This window comes from Salmo salar, chromosome ssa07 (assembly GCF_905237065.1).
Source record: "Salmo salar chromosome ssa07, Ssal_v3.1, whole genome shotgun sequence".
Lineage (NCBI taxonomy): Eukaryota > Metazoa > Chordata > Actinopteri > Salmoniformes > Salmonidae > Salmo > Salmo salar.
This window is the reverse complement of record NC_059448.1, coordinates 9,723,760-9,742,515: the sequence shown is the minus strand read 5'-3', so window position 1 is coordinate 9,742,515 and position 18,756 is coordinate 9,723,760. Positions and strand designations below refer to the sequence as shown.

General features: G+C 41.9%; 1 protein-coding gene across 1 annotated transcript; it reads right to left on the bottom strand.

Moving 5' to 3' along the window:
* Window positions 1-572: 572 nt before the first annotated feature.
* Window positions 573-2,063, bottom strand: LOC123743846 (proline-rich extensin-like protein EPR1; the record flags this gene model as incomplete). The annotated part of the gene is made up of 1 exon (XM_045722542.1): window positions 573-2,063. A coding segment is annotated over one exon (1,491 nt), but the record flags the coding sequence as incomplete, so codon positions are not given.
* Between the last annotated feature and the right edge of the window lie 16,693 nt (window positions 2,064-18,756).

Below are 18,756 nucleotides of genomic sequence, written 5' to 3'. Positions count from 1 at the left end.
CCTGTCCGTCTGTCTCTTCCTCTGTCAAATGATCTATTTATTGGTTTGACTTCCTCAGATGGAATGAAAGTTGGTGCTGGTCACCACCACCAAGTTCGTTACAGTAACCTGACTGAGACTGTGATGCTGTGTTTGCGTCTTAAATGGCACCCTATTCACTGTTAAGTGGACTACTTTAGACCGGCATCCATAGGGCTCTGGTCAAAAGTAGTGCACTACATAGGGAATAGGGTACCATTTGGGATACAGCCGTGATCCTGTTGCCACTGAGTTCCCCCAGAAAGGTCAGCTTCTAACGGAGAGTTATGCAAGTGTCCTTTAGCGAGGTTCATGTACTATGTGGCTGACCTCTCTTTTTAACAGAGGGCTTGTGGAGGAGGGTTCTGGGCGTAAAATGGTATTCAGTTCCACTAGGAGGAAAGTGTAGCCATTCACTAATCATCTGCTGATGAGACGAACTTTGAGCAATGGACAGATGATGATGATGAAGATGATGAAGATTATGGTGGTGTTGTTGATGATAATGATGATGATGATGATGATGGTGGTGTTGATGATGATGGTAGTGGTGGTGATGATGATGGTGATGGTGGTGGTGATGATGATGGTAGTGGTGGTGATGATGATGGTGATGGTGGTGGTGATGATGATGTTAGTGGTGGTGATGATGATGGTGATGGTGGTGGTGATGATGATGGTAGTGGTGGTGATGATGATGGTGATGGTGGTGGTGATGATGATGGTAGTGGTGGTGATGATGATGGTGATGATGATGGTAGTGGTGGTGATGATGATGGTGATGGTGGTGGTGATGATGATGGTAGTGGTGGTGATGATGATGGTAGTGGTGGTGATGATGATGGTAGTGGTGGTGATGGTGATGATGATGGTAGTGGTGGTGATGATGATGGTGATGGTGGTGGTGATGATGATAGTAGTGGTGGTGATGATGATGATGGTGATGGTGGTGGTGATGATGATGGTAGTGGTGGTGATGATGATGGTGATGGTGATGGTGGTGGTGATGATGATGGTAGTGGTGGTGATGATGATGGTGATGATGATGGTAGTGGTGGTGATGATGATGGTGATGGTGGTGGTGATGATGATGGTAGTGGTGGTGATGATGATGGTAGTGGTGGTGATGGTGATGATGATGGTAGTGGTGGTGATGATGATGGTGATGGTGGTGGTGATGATGGTGGTAGTGGTGGTGGTGGTGATGGTGATGGTGATGGTGGTGTTGATGATGGTGGTAGTGGTGGTGATGGTGATGGTGGTGGTGATGATGGTGGTAGTGGTGGTGATGATGCTGTTGGTGGTGGTGATGATGATGGTAGTGGTGGTGATGATGATGGTGATGGTGGTGTTGATGATGGTGGTAGTGGTGGTGATGATGATGGTGGTGGTGATGATGATGGTGATGGTGGTGGTGATGATGATGGTGATGGTGGTGGTGATGATGATGGTGATGGTGGTGGTGATGATGGTGGTAGTGGTGGTGATGATGGTGGTGGTGATGATGATGGTAGTGGTGGTGATGATGATGATGGTGATGGTGGTGGTGATGATGGTGGTAGTGGTGGTGGTGGTGATGGTGGTGGTAGTGGTGGTGATGATGATGGTGATGATGATGATGGTAGTGGTGGTGATGATGATGGTGATGGTGGTGGTGATGGTGGTAGTGGTGGTGATGATGATGGTGATGGTGGTGATGATGATGGTGGTGGTGATGGTGGTGTTGATGATGGTGGTAGTGGTGGTGATGATGATGGTGATGGTGGTGGTGATGATGATGGTGATGGTGGTGGTGATGATGGTGGTAGTGGTGGTGATGATGATGGTGGTGTTGATGATGGTGGTCTTGGTGGTGATGATGATGGTGATGGTGGTGATGATGGTGATGGTAGTTGTGGTGATTGTGATGGTGATGGTGGTGTTGATGATGATGGTAGTGGTGGTGATTGTGATGGTGGCGGTGATGATGATGATGATGGTAAGGGGGGTGATTGTGATGGTGATGGTGGTGTTGATGATGATGGTAGGGGTGGTGATTGTGATGGTGGCGGTGATGATGATGATGATGGTAGGGGTGGTGATTGTGATGTGATGGTGGTGTTGATGATGATGGTAGGGGTGGTGATTGTGATGGTGGCGGTGATGATAATGATGATGATGGTAGTGGTGATGATGATGATGGTAGTTGTGATGATGATGATGGTAGTGGTGATGATGATGATGTAGTGGTGGTGATGAAGGTGGTGATGGTGGCGGTGATGATGATGATGGTGGTGATGATGATGATAGCGGTGATGATGAAGATGTTGGTGATGGTAGTGGTGGTGATGATGATGGTGATGGTGATGATGATGAGTGGTGATGGTGATGATGATAGTGGTGATGATGAAGATGTTGGTGATGGTGGCCGTGATGATGATAATGACGCTTGGACCTTCTTTTTTAATATTTTCAGTGGTATTGTTAATTAACAAACACGTTCCCATAAAGAAAATTTGAATCAAAAACAGGTTCAACACCTGGTTCAACTACGATCTTGCGGAGTTACTCTACCTCAAGAGATCCATTTGGCGAAAGGATCGGCACACGCATACTCAGGCTGACTGGCTCTCGTTCATACAAATGAGAAATAAGTGCACTCAGGCTATCCGGAAGGCCAAAGTTAGTTACTTTAAGGAGTAGTTCTCTGTCTGTCTAATGACAAGAAGTTCTCGAAAATGGTTAAAGACTTGGAGAATAAACCCTCATCCTCACAGCTGACAATGTCCCTTAATGTTGATGATGTGGTTGTTATTGACAAGGAGCACATGGCTGAGCTCTTTAATCACCACTTCATTAAGTCAGGATTACTATTTGGCTCAGCCATGCCTCCTTGCCCATCCAACATTTCCTCATCTCCCACCCCATCTAATGGCACTAGCTCCGATGCTCCTCCCTCTTTTTCCCCTGCCCCTTTACAAAATGTCTCCTTACAGGTGGTCAGAGGTGCTAAAGGAGCTCCTTACACTTTACCCCAAAAAGATCAAAAAGATCAAGCTGATCCTAACTGTTATAGGCCAATTTCTATTTTGCCTTGTTTATCAAAAGTGCTGGAAAAATGTGTCAATAATCGACCGACTGGCTTTCTTGATGTCTATAATATTCTCTCTGGTATAACATCTGTTTTCTGCTCAGGTTATGGGTGTGTCACTGCAACCTTAAAGGTCCTAAATGATGTCACCATTACCCTTAATTCTAATCAATGTTGTGCTGCTATTTTTATTGTCTTAGCCTAAGTTTTTGATACAGTAGACCATTCCATTCTTGTGGCCCAGCTAAGGATCATTTGTGTCTCTGAGGTGTCTTTGTCCTGGTTTGCTAATTACCTCTCTCAAAGAGTGCAGTGTATAAAGTCAGAACATCTGCTGTCTCAGCCACTGCCTGTCACCAAGGGAGTACCCCAAGGCTCGATCCTAGGCCCCACACTCTTCTCAATTTACATCAACAACATTTCTCAGCCGGTAGGAAGCTCTCTCATCCATTTATATGCAGATGATTCAGTCCTACTGAGCTGCCCCTCCCCCGGATTTTGTGTTAAACGCTCTACAACAAAGATTTCTTAACCTCTTACATCTAGACGTTCCGCTAGCGGAATACAGCTCCAATATCCAATGATTGGGCGTGGCGCGAAATACAAACTCCTCAAAAATCCGAAAACTTCCATTTTTCAAACAATCAACTATTTTACACCATTTTAAAGACAAGACTCTCCTTTATCTAACCACACTGTCCGATTTCAAAAAGGCTTTACAACGAAAGCAAAACATTATGTCAGGAGAGTACCCAGCGAGAAATAATCAGACACCCATTTTTCAAGCTAGCATATAATGTCACAAAAAACAAAAACACAGCTAAATGCAGCACTAACCTTTGATGATCTTCATCAGATGACACTCCTAGGACATTATGTTATACAATACATGCATGTTTTGTTCAATCAAGTTCATATTTATATCAAAAACCAGCTTTTTACATTAGCATGTGACGTTCAGAACTAGCATACCCCCCGCAAACTTCCGGGGAATTTACTAACAATTTACTAAATTACTCACGATAAACGTTCACAAAAAGCATAACAATTACTTTAAGAATTATAGATACAGAACTCCTCTATGCACTCGATATGTCCGATTTTAAAATAGCTTTTTGGTGAAAGCACATTTTGCAATATTCTAAGTACATAGCCCGGCATCACAGGGCTAGCTATTTAGACATCCGGCAAGTTTAGCACTCACCAATATCAGATTTACTATTATAAAAGTTTGATTACCTTTTGTTGTCTTCGTCAGAATGCACTCCCAGGACTGCTACTTCAATAACAAATGTTGGTTTGGTCCAAAATAATCCATCGTTATATCCGAATAGCGGCGTTTTGTTCGTGCGTCCCAGACACTATCTGAAAGGGTAAATAAGGGTCGCGCGCATTGTGCAATTCGTGACAAAAAAAATCTAAATATTCCATTACCGTGCTTCGAAGCATGTCAACCGCTGTTTAAAATCCATTTTTATGCCATTTTTCTCGTAAAAAAGCGATAATATTCCGACCGGGAATGTCCATTTAGCTAAACAGAGGAAAGTAAACAAAGCTTTCGGTCGACGCGGGCACAAGCCTGAGTCTCACAGTACTGTAACCAGCCACTACCCAAACGCGCTACTTTTTTTCAGCCAGAGCCTGCAAAGCCAAGATTCAGCTTTTTACCGCCTTCTGAGACCCTATGGCAGCCGTAGGAAGTGTCACGGGACAGCTAAGATCCTCACTCTTCAATAAACAGAGACAAGAAGAACGACACCTTGTCAGACAGGCCACTTCCTGCATGAAACCTTGTCAGGTTTTTGCCTGCCAAATGAGTTCTGTTATACTCACAGACACCATTCAAACAGTTTTAGAAACTTTAGGGTGTTTTCTATCCATATGTAATAAGTATATGCATATTCTAGTTACTGGGTAGGAGTGGTAACCAGATTAAATCGGGTACGTTTTTTATCCAGCCGTGAAAATACTGCCCCCTAGCCATAACAGGTTAAAATCAATTTTTATGCAATTTATCTCGTAAAAAAGCGATAATATTCCAACTGGGAATCTGCGTTTAGGTAAACAGACGAAAGAAAACAAGGCATGGGGTCGACGCGGGCACGCGCCTGAGTCTCACAGTACTGTAACCAGCCACTATCCAAACACGCTACTTTTTTTCAGCCAGAGCCTGCAAAGCCACGATTCAGCTTTTTGCCGCCTTCTGAGAGCCCATGGGAGCCGTAGGAAGTGTCACGTAACAGCAGAGATCCTCTGTAATGGATAGAGATAATCAAGAAGGGCAAGAAATTGTCAGACAGGGCACTTCCTGCATGGAATCTTCTCAGATTTTGGCCTGCCAAATGAGTTCTGTTATACTCACAGACACCATTCAAACAGTTTTAGAAATGTTGGAGTGTTTTCTATCCAAAGCTAATAATTATATGCATATTCTAGTTTCTGGGCAGGAGTAATAATCAGATTAAATCGGGTACGTTTTTTATCCGGCTGTGAAAATACTGCCCCCTAGCCATAATAGGTTAATGTCCAACACAATTTCTCTGCCCTTGACCTTGTTCTGAACACCTACAAAACATAGGTCATGTGGTTTGGTATTAAGAATGCCTCTCTCCCCACAGGTGTGATTATGACCTCTGAGGGTTTAGAGCTTGAGGTAGTCACCTCATACAAGTACTTGGGAGTATGACTAGATGGTACACTGTCCTTCTCTCAGCACATATGAAAGCTGCAGGCAAAGGTTAAATATAGACTTGGTTTCCTCTATCGTAATCGCTCTTCTTTCACCCAAACTGCCAAACTAACCCTGATTCAGATGACCATCTTACCCAACTTGTTCTCAACTAGTCTACCTGGTTAAATAAAGGTGAAATAAAAAAAAGATTACGGAAACCTAATTTATAGATCGGCAGGTAAGGGTGCTCTCGAGCGGCTAGATGTTGTTTACCATTCGGCCATCAGATTTGCCACCAATGCTCCTTATAGGACACATAACAGCAATCTAAACTACTCTGTAAACTGATCATCTCTGTATACCCGTGACAAGACGCACTGCTTGATGCTTATTTATAAAATCCTCTTAGGCCTCACTCCCCTCTATCTGAGATACCTACTGCAGCCCTCATCCTCCACATACAACACCCGTTCTGCCAGTCACATTCTGTTAAAAGTCCCCAAAGCACACACATCCCTGGGTCCCTCCTCTTTCCAGTTCGCTGCAACTATCGACTGGAACGAGCTACAAAAAAAACACTCAAACTGGACAGTTTTATCTCCATCTCTTCATTCAAAGACTCAATCATTTACACTATTAGTGACAGTTGTGGCTGCTTCGCGTGATGTATTGTTGTCTCTACCTTCTTGCCCTTTGTGCTGTTGTCTTTGCCCAATAATGTTTGTACCATGTTTTGTGCTGCTACCATGTTGTGCTGCTGCCATGTTGTGTTGCTACCATGCTGTGTTGTCATGTGTTACTGCCATGCTATGTTGTTGTCTTAGGTCTCTCTTTATGTAGTGTTGTGGTGTCTCTTGTCATTTTTTTATTTCATTTTTATTTCACCTTTATTTAACCAGGTCATTTACAACTGCGACCTGGCCAAGATAAAGCAAAGCAGTGCGACACAAACAACAACACAGAGTTACACATGGAATAAACAAACATACAGTCAATAACACAATAGAAAAGTCTATTACAGTGTGTGCAAATGAGCAAAGATAAGGGGGGTAAGGCAATAAATAGGCCGTAGTGGCAAAATAATTACAATTTCACAATTAAACACTGGAATGATAGCTGTGCAGAAGATGAATGTGCAAGTAGAGATACTGGGTAGCAAAGGAGCAAAAAATAAAAAGATAACAGTATGGGGATGAGGTAGTTGGATGGGCTATTTACAGATAGTCTATGTACAGGTGCAGTGATCTGTAAGCTGCTCTGACAGCTGGTGCTTAAAGTTAGAGAGGGAGATATGAGTCTCCAGCTTCAGTAATTTTTGCAATTCGTTCCAGTCATTGGCAGCAGAGAACTGGGAGGAAAGGCAGCCAAAGGAGGAATTGGCTTTGGGAGTGACCAGTGAGATATACCTGCTGGAGCGCGTGCTACGAGTGGGTGCTGCTATGGTGACCAGTGAGATATACCTGCTGGAGCGCGTGCTACGGGTGGGTGCTGCTATGGTGACCAGTGAGATATACATGCTGGAGCGCGTGCTACGGGTGGGTGCTGCTATGGTGACCAGTGAGATATACCTGCTGGAGCGCGTGCTACGGGTGGGTGCTGCTATGGTGACCAGTGAGATATACCTGCTGGAGCGCGTGCTACGGGTGGGTGCTGCTATGGTGACCAGTGAGATATACCTGCTGGAGCGCGTGCTACGGGTGGGTCCTGCTATGGTGACCAGTGAGATATACCTGCTGGAGTGCGTGCTACGGGTGGGTGCTGCTATGGTGACCAGTGAGATATACCTGCTGGAGCGCGTGCTACGGGTGGGTGCTGCTATGGTGACCAGTGAGATATACCTGCTGGAGCGCGTGCTACGGGTGGGTGCTGCTATGGTGACCAGTGAGATATACATGCTGGAGCGCGTGCTACGGGTGGGTGCTGCTATGGTGACCAGTGAGATATACCTGCTGGAGCGCGTGCTACGAGTGGGTGCTGCTCATGATGTGCGTTTTTTCAAATTTGTTAACCTCTTACATCTAGACGTTCCGCTAGCAGAACACCAGCTCCAATATCCAATGATAGGCGTGGCGCGAATTACAAATTCCTCAAAAATACAAAAACTTCAATTTTTCAAACATATGACTATTTCACAGCATTTTAAAGACAAGACTCTCCTTTATCTAACCACACTGTCCGATTTCAAAAAGGCTTTACAGCGAAAGCAAAACATTAGATTATGTCAGCAGAGTACCAAGCCAGAAATAATCAGACACCCATTTTTCAAGCTAGCATATAATGTCACAAAAAACAAAACCACAGCTAAATGCAGCACTAACCTTTGATGATCTTCATCAGATGACAACCCTAGGACATTATGTTATACAATGCATGCATGTTTTGTTCAATCAAGTTCATATTTATATCAAAAAACAGCTTTTTACATTAGCATGTGACGTTCAGAACTAGCATACCCCCCGCAAACATCCGGTGAATTTACTAAATTACTCACGATAAACGTTCACAAAAAACATAACAATTATTTTAAGAATTATAAATACAGAACTCCTCTATGCACTCGATATGTCCAATTTTAAAATAGCTTTTCGGTGAAAGCACATTTTGCAATATTCTCAGTAGATAGCCCAGCCATCACGGCTAGCCATTTAGACACCGACCAAGTTTAGCCCTGATCAAACTCCGATTTACTATTACAAAAGTTTCATTACCTTTGTTGTCTTCGTCAGAATGCACTCCCAGGACTGCTACTTCAATAACAAATGTTGGTTTGGTCCAAAATAATCCATCGTTATATCCGAATAGCGGCGTTTTGTTCGTGCGTTCCAGACACTATCCGAAATGGTAAAGAAGGGTCGTGCGCGTGGCGCAATTCGTGACAAAAAAATTCTAAATATTCCATTACCGTACTTCGAAGCATGTCAACCGCTGTTTAAAATCAATTTTTATGCCATTTTTCTCGTAGAAAAGCGATAATATTCCGACCGGGAATCTCCTTTTCGGCAAACAGAGGAAAAAATCACAAAGACGGGGGCGGCCAGGTCACGCGCCTAAGCCCACAGTCCCTTGATCGGCCACTTGAGAATGGCGATAATGTGTTTCAGCCTGGGGCTGGGATGACGACATTCAGGTTTTTCCCGGGCTCTGAGCGCCTATGGACGACGTAGGAAGTGTCACATTAGAGCAGAGATCCTTAGTAAAAGATAGAGATGGCAAAGAAGTTCCAGAAATGGTCAGACAGGCCACTTCCTGTAAAGGAATCTCTCAGGTTTTGACCTGCCATTTGAGTTCTGTTATACTCACAGACACCATTCAAACAGTTTTAGAAACTTTAGGGTGTTTTCTATCCATATATAATAAGTATATGCATATTCTAGTTACTGGGTAGGATTAGTAACCAGATTAAATCGGGTACGTTTTTTATCCAGCCGTGAAAATACTGCCCCCTAGCCATAAGAGGTTAAAAAAAAAAATCGTACCAGCCCCCGTCAACGCAGCAGGCCTTTCTTCTTTTGGTAAGCCATCACTGTAAATAAGAATTTGTTCTTAACTGACTTGCCTAGTTAAATAAAGGTAAAAAAGTTCAAATATATTTATTTTAAATAAAGATGGTGGTGGTGATGATGATGGTACTGTTGGTGTTAATGATGATGGTGGTGGTGGTGGTGGTAATGGTGGTGTTAATGATGATGATGGTGGTGGTGGTGGTAATGGTGGTGTTAATGATGATGGTGGTGGTTGTGGTAATGGTGGTGTTGGTGGTGGTGGTGGTGTTGGTAATGGTGGTGTTAATGATGATGGTGGTGGTGGTGGTAATGGTGGTGTTGGTGGTGGTGGTGGTAATGGTGGTGTTAATGGTGATGGTGGTGGTGATGATAATGATGATGATGATGGTGGTGTGGATGATGGTGGTGATGATGATGGTAGTGGTAGTAATGGTGATGATGCTGATGATGATGGAGAACTCATTTCAAACAGAAAGAAACAGAAACAATTCCAAACGAGTAATATTCAAGATAGTTCCTCCTACTGAGATGAGATGGCAACACTTGAAAACAATTTCCTATTGCAAATAAAAAATAATGCTATCTCTCTCTCTCTCTCTCTCCTCTTTCTCTCTTTCTCTCCCTTCTCCCTCTGTATCCCCCTCTATCCTCTCCTGCTATATCCCACTCTCTCCTATCTACCTCTATACCACCCATCTCTCTTCCTTCTCTCTCTATAACCCCTCTCTCCCTCTCTCCATTCATCATCTATATCCCCTTTCTCCCTCTATCCACACACTAGCCAACAGAAATACAAGAATTGCTATCAAAGCAAAGTTGTGAGACTAGAGATACACTATATATATATATATACACAGCAGTATGTGGACAGCCCTTCAAATTAGTGGATTTGGCTATTTCAGCCACACCCATTAGTGACAGGTGTATAAAATAGAGCACACAGTCAAGCAAACTCCGTAAACAAACATTGGTAGTAGAATGTCCTTACTGAAGAGCTCAGTGACTTTTAACGTGACAACATCATAGGATGCCACCTTTCCAACAAGTCAGTTCATCAAATGTCTGCCCTGCTAGAGCTGCCCTGGTCAATTGTAAGTGCTGTTATTGTGAAGTGGAAATGTCTAGGAGCAACAACGGCTCAGCCACAAAGTGGTAGGCCACACAAGTTCACAGGATGGGACCGCAGAGTGCAGAATCACATAGCGCGTAAAAATCGTCTGTTCTCGGTTGCAACACTTACTACTGAGTTCTAAACTGCATCTGGAAGCAATGTCAGCACAAGAACTGTTCGTCAAGAGCTTCATGAAATGTGTTTCCATGTCCAAGCAGCCACACACAAGCCTAAGATCCATGTGTATGTGACCAATAACAATTTTATTTGATTTGAAAGTTTGGTGGAGGAGGAATAATGATTTTTCGTGGTTTGGGCTAGGCCCCTTAGTTTCAGTGAAGGTAAATCTTAACACTACAAAATTAAATTATATTCTTTATGATTCTGTGCTTCCAACTTTGTGGTAAAAGTTTTGGGAAGGACCTTTCCTGTTTCAGCATGACAATGCCCCTGTGCACAAAGCAAGGTCCACACAGAAATGGTTTGTCTAGATCGGTGTGGAAAAACTTGACTGGCTTGCATAGAGCCCTGACTTTAACCCCATCGAAGACCTTTGGGATAAATTGGAACGCCGACTGCGAGCCAGGCGTAATCGCCAAACATCACTGCCCGACCTCACTAATGCTTTTGTGACTGAATGGAAGCAAGTCCCCGCAGCAATGTTCCAACATCTAGTGGAAAGTCTTCCCAGAAGAGTGGAGACTGTTGTAGCATCAAAGGGGGGACCAACTCCATATTAATGCCAATGATTTTAGAATGAGATGTTCAACGAGCAGGTGTTACATACTTTTGGTAATGTAGTATATATTCCTATATCTTTTTGCCGGGTTCTTTTTCTTTGCCAAAGTACACTTTATTAATTGTAGCATCTAGCTATTCCTTAGGCCACACATTTGCCGGCATGTAACTTTTCCTAATTTAGTCCATGAGCGCTTATTTTCTTCTGGATATTAATTACACAAAGACACACTGAATAGAAGTGGCCCTGTCTACTTTTACAACAGCACGGGCCAAATGTTGTTATTTCCCATATTCATTAATAACCTATTCCCATTCCATGAATCATGCAGCCTCTGAGACATGTCCAGGACTCATGGAAGCCCCTCCCTCCAGGCTGTATACTGTTGACTGGAGCCATCCCCATTTGCCATGCTCAATCATGTTTCTTCCTGCTCATTGATATTGACTGATAACTTTGGATCAATTAGCTGACGTTTTCCAAATGATGGGCAATACTGCAAATGTAAATTCTGGGGAATAAAGATGTGTATTTTTCTTTTTCAGTGGTAATTAAGTGAATGTGATTTCTGAAAACCAGATATCTATAGCAGAGAGAGAGAGAGAGAGAGAGAGAGAGAGAGAGAGAGAGAGAGAGAGAGAGAGAGAGACTATTATAAGTCTCAGTGGTATTTAAACTGCTACAATTATATGGTAACACTTGGGTGACCAGAGCAGCCACTGTGTCTACTACACCGTAGGGTTAGAGACCTCCCTCTATGGGTATACCTGATTCTCTCTCTCTCACACACACACACACACACACACACACACATACACCACCCAGGTGGGGCTGTGAAGTTGGCCAGGCACAAAGCAGCAGAAACTGTAGGGGGTGCTAGTTAGCTAGAGAGACATGTGCATCCCCTATCAAGCTAGTTAGCTAGAGAGACATATGTATCCCTTATCAAGCTAGTTAGCTAGAGAGACATATGTATCCCTTATCAAGCTAGTTAGCCAGAGAGACATGTGCATCCCTTATCAAGCTAGTTATCTAGAGAGACATGTATCCCCTATCAAGCTAGTTAGCCAGAGAGACATATGTATCCCCTATCAAGCTAGTTATCTAGAGAGACATGTATCCCCTATCAAGCTAGTTAGCCAGAGAGACATATGTATCCCCTATCAAGCTAGTTAGCCAGAGAGACATATGTATCCCCTATCAAGCTAGTTAGCTAGAGAGACATATGTATCCCCTATCAAGCTAGTTAGCCAGAGAGACATATGTATCCCCTATCAAGCTAGTTAGCTGGTGCAGCCTGGTCTCATAGACTAGACGTAACATAGTAAATGTACACTCAAATAAGTATGATATGTTACGGTTAGGATGTTACAAAAATACCCTAAAGATTGATTGTAAACAATGTTTGACATGTGTCTACGAACGGTAATGGAACATTTTGACTTTTCGTGTCTCGATTTACGCTCGCGCATTATGCCTTTGGATAGTGATCTAGTGAATGCACAAACAAAACGGAGGTATTTGGACATAAATATGGAGTATTTCGAACAAAAAGAACATTTCTTGTGGAAGTAGGAGTCCTTGGAGTGCATTCCGCCGAAGATCAGCAAAGGTATGGAATGATTTATAACACTAATTCAGAGTTTTGTTGATGCCAGCACTTGGCGGGTAGCTGTATAGCTTGCATTGATGGTTGAGCTATGTACTCAGAATATTGAACAATGTGCTTTCTCCATAAAGTTATTTTGAAATCTGACACAGCGGTTGCATCAAGGAGTAGTGTATCTATAATTCTTTAAATAATTGTTATATATTTTGTCAACGTTATGATGAGTATTTTTGTAAATTGATGTGCTCATTCACCGGTGGTTTTGGTGGGAATACATTTTCTGAACATCATGCGCCAATGTAAAATGGGTTTTTTGGATATAAATATGAACTTGATCGAACAAAACATACATGTATTGTGTAACATGATGTCCTAGGAGTGTCATCTGATGAAGATCGTCAAAGGTTAGTGCTTCATTTTAGCTGTATTTTGGGTTTCTGTGACACATCTCCTTGCTTGGAAAATGGCTGTGTGGTTATTGTTTGTCTATGTACTGTCCTAACATAATCTAATGTTTTGCTTTCGCTGTAAAGCCTTTTTGAAATCGGACAATGTGGTTACATTAACTTCTATGGGCTACGTGGGATACTAGCATCCCACCTGCGGGACACAGCCAGTGAAATATCAGGGCGGCAAATTCAAAACAACAAAATGTCATAATTCAACTTTCTCAAACATACAACTATTTTACACAATTTTAAAGATACACTTCTCCTTGATGTAACCACATTGTCCGATTTCAAAAAGGCTTTTTAGAAATTATTAGATTTTTGATGTTTTGTATTTCGCGCCCTGCTGTTCCATTGGATGTTGGCTAGGCGTTTCGGTCCTCAACAGGTTTAAGCTCTCCCATTCTTCTCTCCACCACCAGACTAATGGATTGTGATTCCTGGAAATGCATCCGTGTGTGTGTGTGTGTGTGTGTGTGTGTGTGTGTGTGTGTGTGTGTGTGTGTGTGTGTGTGTGCGTGTGTGTGTGTCTGTGTGTGTGTGGGTGTGTGTGTGTTGACTACAACATGTGCTTATAGAGTATGGTGATATAACTGTCCAACTCACAGGCGCATTACTAAAGCCTATGGCCCTCCTACGAGCATATGTTTCTGGTATATTGTACAGTGTCAATGTGTTTTAAAATGTGTCAACCCACCACTTCAGTGCTTTAAGTCTCTTTAAATAAGTGACATTTTAACTGTAACATGGGTTGTAATTAATTACAATCTAGGAGTATCTACCTATGGAGAGAATATTACGTCATCAAATCAGAACACAAGGTCACTGGCTGACAAGGTTAGCATGGAAAATCACTTTGTATTGTGCTACACTCTACATGGCACCACATCATGCAAATCATATACATAGCAACTCTCTGATGGATCATATAGCCCTGACGGGCCTGCCTGACTTGTTAAGGTAATGTACGGTATGTTAATGTACATGTAGGAATATGATATGGCGGACATTAAACTCATTATCGTTGCATGCCCTGGGAAAGCCTGTTGCATACACTAGCTGCATACACCAGCAGTATATCTACCTTGGTTAAAATGTTTTTTTTTAATGTTGTTTTAACGTAGAGAAGTAGGATCATAATTTGAGCAAGTTTGTTACAGCAGGAAAATAATCCTGCAGCATCAGGATATGGGATTTATTATATGGATTATAATTCATGGACATTTTTTGTAGGGGTTGATACGCTTTTCATAACGTAAAATCAAGTTTGACATTTTAAAGTGGAAATTACAAAATTCAGGAGCCTCCTTAAACCTCAAAAATACTAAACGTTAGCATTTCCTGCTGTGAAAATTTTTTGCAGCAACAATAGAGTGCTCAAATTAAGATCCTACAGTGGTTCCTCAATTAAAAGTTTTAAGATAATGCCGCGGGACTTAGAGGTCATTTGTGGTTTAGTACGGTAACCTGCGTCACTGCTTCATTTCTCCAGACCACCAGAAGGGGGAGTTAGAGCACTGATTATGCTTTGGGTCCCAAGGCTTAATGAGTCTCTACCTGACAATGAAGTGGCGATATAAACCAAATAGAAACTGATAATTGTGCACGACTACAAAATTGAATTTCATTGAACTGAATGATGAGGATGAAGAATGTGATTTAATTTAGAACAATAGAGTAAGAATTGCTATTCCTCTGTCCTGCACGCACATGATTTTATGCATTCATGAATTAAATCGCAATAGCTGACATGTTGCGGTTCATCTGATGAAGGTGCACATGGGCCTATTTATATAATGAATATGAATTCGGAGGGCAGAAATGATTAAATATTTAAGCATTAGACCTCTCACTAAAGGCGTCAGTCATACAAAAGTTTTGCAGCACACAGATTCCAGATTGCCTTTGCCGGTCGCTCATCATCTTCAACCATCAGTAAGTCGATGGCTTGAATAGTCTCGCTGGAAATGGAATACCATGGTAGATGTGTTTTTGGTTGATTGCCAGGCGGCATTGGTGGAGAGTCAGGCGGAGAGCGACCTGTTTAAATTATATGAGCAAAAAGTATTCAATTTTATTTGGAATGGCAAGCCAGACAAAATGAAAAGGGCCTATTGTCTCACCCCATGTTCAAGAATGGCCTTTTTCCATTCATTCAGATTACAACTGCTCACTTTCGGTTATTTGAAAATTAAATAATCTCCAAAATATCGTTATTTTTTAAATAAGGACTTGAAAATGAGATTGTGAACTCTGCAAACAACGTTTTACAGTCTGAGAATGAGAATGGTAAATGACTGTAATTAATCCATCCACCCATTATTGGCTATTAGTGGGACAATAGACTTTTGCCAAGGAGAGTAGGGGAGAATTGTATCATTACGGATTAATGTTTTCAGTTGATGCCAAACAAGTTTGATCGGGTTTAAATCAGGAGACCTACATGTAGAGATGAAACAAACATTTTTAGATATACTGTAGGTGTTGTACGTCTTTTATTTATTTATTTAATCTTTATTTTACTACAAAAAGGTCTACTTACTCTGCTGGCGTCTTGACCCAGTTTATGCCCTCATTTGCAATTCAAACCTTGGCGGCAGTGTGTTAGGACTGTAACCACCAGAGGACTTGAAAATGAGCTGGAGCGGAGGGAATCATCAAAACTAAAGGTATTTTTGTTTCAGTGCATTTTCATTAAAAACAAGTATATTGCCTACTAATGTGTAGGCATACTGTGTAATAAAATCGATAATTGTGTACAAAGAACGTGAATGTGTTTTTGCAGAGAGTACAACCATGCCGACAACCATCCGTGGAGACCAGTGGACAATGGGATAGATCCCGAGGCAAATGTTGCTTCTTCATCAACATCTTTATGCTTTCGTTAAGAAATAATGATAATGATATCTGTATAGCTAAATTTTTTTGAAGAAATAACCTAACTACGTCATTAAATGGAATAGCACCAATATGTTCTTAACTTTATTGAATAAACTATTTTAAGATAAGAGAAATAAACATTTGGCCTTGTTTGTGTACTATTGTATGGCATGTACACTGCTGTGATTTTCCCCCTTTTATATTTTCTTCTAATGAATATTGTCAGATCTTCAACCAAAACCAAATATTACATAAAGGGAACCTGAGTGAACAAATAACACAATTACATATTTATTTAATTTAAACAAAGTTATGTAACACCCAATTCCCCTGTGTGAAAAGTAATCGCCCCTTACACTCAATAACTGGTTGTGAGAGACTGATCAAATCAAATCAAAGTTTATTTATCATGTGCGCCGAATACAACAGGAGTAGGTAGACCTTATAGTGAAATGCTTACTTACAGGCCCTAACCAATAGTGCAAAAAAGGTATTAGGTGAACAATAGGTAAGTAAAGAAATAAAAACAACAGTAAAAAGACAGTGAAAAACACTAGCGAGGCTATATATAGTAGCGAGGTTATAAAAGTAGCGAGGCTACATACAGACACCGGTTAGTCGGGTTGATTGAGGTAGTATGTACATGTAGATATGGTTGAAGTGACTATGCATATATGAACAGAGAGTACCAGTAACGTAAAAGAGGGGGAGGTGGGACACAATGCAGATAGCCCGGTTAGCCAATGTGCGGGAGCACTGGTTGGTTGGCCCAATTGAAGTAGTATGTACATGAATGTATCGTTAAAGTGACTATGCATATATGATAAACAGAGAGTAGCAGCAGTGTAAAAAGAGGGGTTGGGGGGGGGGGCACACCATGCAAATAGTCCGGGTAACCATTTGATTACCTGTTCAGGAGTCTTATGGCTTGGGGGCAAATACAGCAACTACAGGAAGCGTTTGGTTGTAATCAATGCAGCTAAAGGTGGCATAACCAGTAGTTAAGTGTAAAGGGGCAATTACTTTTTCACACAGGGAATTTGGTGTTTCATAACTTTGTTAATTAAATAGATTAAACGAGTATATATTTGTTTTGTTATTTGTAAACGCAGGTTCCCTTTATCTAATATTAGGTTTTGGTTGAAGATCTAATAACATTCAGTATGAAAAATATGCAAAAAAAGAAAAAAACTGAAATAGGGAAAATACTTTTTCACGGCACTGTAAATCTTCACAAACATACTCTCTCATACCTTCATTCCTGCAATATCTAGCGTTTGCCCCCAGGTACCATTTCTACTGTGGGTAAGAAAACAGTAAAAACCCAGGGTATGGAAAAGGGCAGACCATCTAGTCTTGATTGAATTACAATTCATTAAAAAAGGCAATGTAAGGTATATTGAAAGTGCTATAAATTAGATTATTTAATTACTTCTGCTGGAAGTAAGGACATGTAAAACTCAGCCACATAATTTTGCTTATTGGAGAGATTGTTGGATCACAAAGACAGAGAAATAGAATGGAATGAAAAGTCATTAAAAACAGACTGAATGGAGAGAGTTGAGACATCGAAGGGACGGTTTTCTTTCCAGAAAAATATTTAAACGGCACACCACCTGTCATACACACACACACACACACACACACACACACACACACACACACACACACACACACACACACACACACACACACACACACACACACACACACACACACACACACACACACACACACACACACACACACACACACACAAAGACACCCCCACACCCGCTTAGTGACAGCAGGTATTCTTAAACTCCAGCTTTAACAGGAATTATTTAAACCACATTATCTGAAAGCGTTCTCATCGTCTGTAAAACCTGTTTAATTAAAGAAGCAGCCCTACTCAACTCTGTTGGTGACTGTAGAGGAGTTTGATGGCAGTCTTCCCTTCCTCCTCCACTCCCTGTAGAGCGACACTTTTTGGTTTTCAAATGTCTTTCTGTTTGAGTACACCGTTTAGTCTTTCTTTAGGATTCAACCCCCCCCCCCTTTCAAATCGGAAGTCTCTGTGGAAGTTTAGTTTAACTGACGTTGCATTTGAAAATACTTGTGTTGTTGTTGTTGTTGTGGGGATACTTTGGATAATAACCCCGCTTGTATGTTGTTTCCCTGTCTTAACCAAGCTCAGATACCAGTTACAAGGGGGCCTCATTTCTGCTGGGACATCCTCCTAGGTACATCATTATCATCATGACCATCTTCATCATCCACCATCACCACCTTAACCCACAGCTATTAAACACACTGAAGAAAAACAAGGTAGAGAGAAACGGGCTGAGCTATTCTCTTCCTGGCTCCAGCTAGCTACCTCTCAACGGCATTTAGTTTCTTGTCTTTCTCCACTCTCATACAGGCCACGCACCTCTCATTTTAACACAGGGCGGCAGAGTGAGTGCGCGCCGGCTGCAATTTGGTCCGTGTAATGCAAACATATATTTCAGCTCGGCTTCCTGAAAGGAGGGCTCCATTAGAGAGCTCAGTCTCATTGATTGAAATGCTTTTAAACTTGCATGTGGCCATTAATGCAGAATGGGGGAGGGAGGCTTTTCAGGGACACCAGAAGAGAAGAAAAGGAGGCTGCCAGCCCTGCTTCGGTGTTATACGCTGTCATCTATTCAATATGGGGCCGAGCTAGGTCTCTCCGGTTAAAATGTTTGT